The sequence below is a fragment of the Bos indicus genome, chromosome 3 (assembly GCF_029378745.1).
Source record: "Bos indicus isolate NIAB-ARS_2022 breed Sahiwal x Tharparkar chromosome 3, NIAB-ARS_B.indTharparkar_mat_pri_1.0, whole genome shotgun sequence".
NCBI classification, from domain to species: domain Eukaryota; kingdom Metazoa; phylum Chordata; class Mammalia; order Artiodactyla; family Bovidae; genus Bos; species Bos indicus.
The window spans coordinates 103,218,820-103,222,278 of record NC_091762.1 but is presented as its reverse complement, the minus strand read 5'-3'; the positions used below and the strand labels follow the sequence as shown (position 1 = coordinate 103,222,278).

General features: G+C 41.4%; 1 protein-coding gene across 1 annotated transcript; it reads right to left on the bottom strand.

Annotated features, from left to right (window-relative positions):
- Positions 1-470: 470 nt before the first annotated feature.
- On the bottom strand, positions 471-1,414 carry LOC109557098 (olfactory receptor 2D2-like). The gene has a single exon (XM_019958431.2). It carries the CDS (start codon positions 1,407-1,409, stop codon positions 471-473), a length of 939 nt encoding a protein of 312 aa, XP_019813990.2. The 5' UTR covers positions 1,410-1,414.
- Positions 1,415-3,459: the final 2,045 nt, after the last annotated feature.

Here is a 3,459-nt window from a genome sequence, read left to right as displayed (position 1 = left end):
AAGACCAGAATATCACTGCTGTTTAAGGATTGATAATTCAACCCTGAGTCAAAACTCTTGAAAATTAAAACTAACATTTGCAAGCTCTGTACTAAGTACCTTTGTTGTATCGGTATTATCTCATTTAATTATTACAACTTCCCTATGAAGAAGAGATACAAACCTTAAAGTAGCTGAAAGAGCTGTAAGAATTCACATGCCTAGTGATTGGCAAAGCCAAGTCTCTCATCCTGGTCTGCCTGGCACTAGAGCCCAGGCTCTTGAACGCTGTGTTGGATCTTCCCGATCATCTGTGTCTCAAACCACACCACCACAGATAATGCTGATTGCCAAGCACCCTGTTCTTTCCCACTGAGCCAGAGTGAAGCATTAGCTTTATGGAGACCATTACTTCAGGACTTATGGAAGAGTCTTTGGTGCGAGTGCAAGTCCTGAATTGTATGTCTCCCCATATCTTTATCTTTAAAGCATTACTCTGGGGCCCTGCCCCTTCCCACCAGTTTGAGGAAAGCATTTTTCACATCCTTGTTCCTCAGGCTGTAGATGACAGGGTTGAGGAAGGCTGTGGCAATATTGTAGAAAAGGGCCATTTTCTTGCCATTGTTTGATAAAGAGTCAGAGCCAGGGCTCAGGTACGTGATACTGCATGGAATAGCGAACATGGAAACCACGGTGATGTGGGAGGCACAGGTGGAGAAGGCCTTGATCCGTCCTTGGGCTGAGCAGATCTTCATGATGGTGAAAAAGATGTTGATATAGACAATGACAATCAAGGAGAGTGGGACCACAATGACATTGAAGCCGGTGATGATGTTCACCAAGTCATTGAGGGATATGTCTGCACAGGCCAGCTTCAGGACCGCAGGGACCTCACAGAAGTAGTGGTCAATTTCATTAGGACCACAGTAGAAAAGGCGCATAGCAAAGAAGGTAAAGCACAGACCACCCACCACACCATAGGCTGCACAGATGCCCACCATGAGAAGGCACACCCAGGGGCTCATGATGACCTTATACCGGAGAGGGTGGCAGATGGCCACGTACCTGTCCACGGACATGATGGAGAAAAGACAGTACTCGGTGGTCCCAAAGAGGAGGAAGAGGTACATCTGGGCCACACATCTAGCAAAAGAGATGGCTCTCTTCTTGCTGAGAATATGCACGAGCATCTGGGGCACAGTCGTGGTGGTGTAGCACATGTCCAGCATGGAGAGGACACTGATGAAGAAGTACATGGGCGTGTGGAGGCGTGTGTCCTGGTGGATGAGGGTGATGAGGAGGCTGTTGCTCACAAGGATCAGCAGGTAAAAGACTAGAAAGAAGGTGAAGAGCAGAGGATTGGTCCTGGGGTTCGAGGCAAAGCCCATTAGGATGAATTCTGCCACAGTGGACTGGTTGAGTTCCTGCATTGTGCGCTGCCTGTTTAAAGAGTGGGGGATATGTAATTTATTGGGTTTTGGTGCCAAGGGATTCTCATCCTAGTTTGATTTATGTTTCCTAACAGGAAGTTTGGATTAGCAGATGGGGGCACTACTGTTCATGGGATTTGGTTCAGGATTAAGTTGAGGGTCATCATGATGAAATGGTGAAGACCAAGTCAGGGAAGTGCCGTAGTCTATGTTCCATTCTGTTACTCCCTTTCCTGAGACAGTCATGCTTTTTCCTCTGTTGTTCACGTCAATTTCTGTTTCTCTTGAGACAAGAGAGCTTGCTAAGACTCACTTCAGGGATCAGAGTTAAGACTATTACACTCATTATTTGGGTTGTTGTTTTTATTACTGTTAGGATTGGCATTAAGGTTGTAAATGGTGATTAAAGTCAAGGCTATTGTAAAGTTTAGCGATAGAATTTAAGATTTACTTTTTCTGGTGAATGGAATTTACTGGTGTTCATTAATTATGTCATTGATTCAATATGTTTTTGCCAAATGTTCACTGTTTGTTATAAATCAGAGGAACAAGGAAGAGTCAAAAACAGTATGAGTGGGAAAGTTTTCACACGGTCGACTATAATGAATTCTAAATACTTTAAAGAGTTCAAGGCAAATAATGAAACTATAACAACCTAAGAGAATATATACATGGGTGAATATTTATTTTATGATGGGACAGAGAAAGGCCTTGAAGCCTCACCTGACTGTTCAAGGCTCTTCAGCTTCATGATATTGACTCTTTTCTCTCTAATAACCAAACAAAGCAACAGAACTCCTCATCTTAGCTGCTCTATATTTCCCCAGTATTGTTGAAGATTTCTTGGGCATTCCTGGTCATTTTGCTCTAAAATCCTTGTTCTCAGTGAATTTTTGATTCCCTTCACTGCCTTTCTTGTCATCCCTATGCTCTTTCTTCTTCATGCCCCCAAACCTCACCAACACGAGAATGCTCTTTGTAAGACTTGCCCTGAAGGTATGGGTAAGAGGAAGATGACTTATGAGGTAGTGCAGAACAGAAAACTATTTTTAAAATGAACATTTAATGTTGTAAAGTCCCTAAGTTATCTGTGCAACAGTTTTGCATCTCTAGTTCCCAGCCAGCTGGCAAGTGACTGGAGACTGTTCTTCCTAGAACCTCCTCCCACCTATCCTGGTCTCCCTATTCTAGGACTCTCCTTACTTTCATTACCTGGGCAACCAGCCACAAACCCAGTGCCTCTAACTCAGTGCTTCAAACTTCACTGTGTATCTGAGTCACCTGGATGGTTTGTCAGATGCTATTGTGCCTCACACAGAGTTTTAATTTAGAAGGCTCATTTTGCCTATGGAAAAATGAGAGATGTGGGGAGAGATTTTCATCAAGGAGGTTTATTGCAGTATTATTTCTAATGGGGAAAACTGCACACAACTTAAATATCCTATAACAGGGGACTGATTACATAAATTATGGTCTACTGATATAATTGAATACCTTATAACATTTAAAATAGTACTTTGCAGGCTATTTCACATTATGGGGAAATGCTTCAACAGATTGTTAAGTTAAAAAGCAGAATAGGAAACTATATATGACCCAGTTCAAATATTATAATGATTTATAAAATTGGACTAAAATTTAAAAGAAATATATGAAATAGGTTAACAGTGGTCATTTCTGGTGATTAGATTCATAGGTGATATTTAGTTCTTAAAGTTCTTTGAACTTTCCAAACTTATTACAAGAAACACAAGCAATTTTTATAATAAGGAATAAAGTTCAAGTGAACTTTTTTTTTTTTTTGCTGTGGACCATTTTTAAAGTTTTTATTGAATTTCTCATAATTTTCTTTCTGTTATTTATGTCCTGGTTTTATGGCTGTGAGGCACGTGGGATCTTAGGTCCCAGACCAGGAGTGGAACCAGAATTCCTTGCATTGGGAGGCAAAGTCTTAACCACTGGATTGCCAGAGAAGTCCCTGAGTGATACTTTGAGGATGGAATATACAGGAATTTGGCTTTTCAATTCAGACTAGTTACATAAAAGGGTG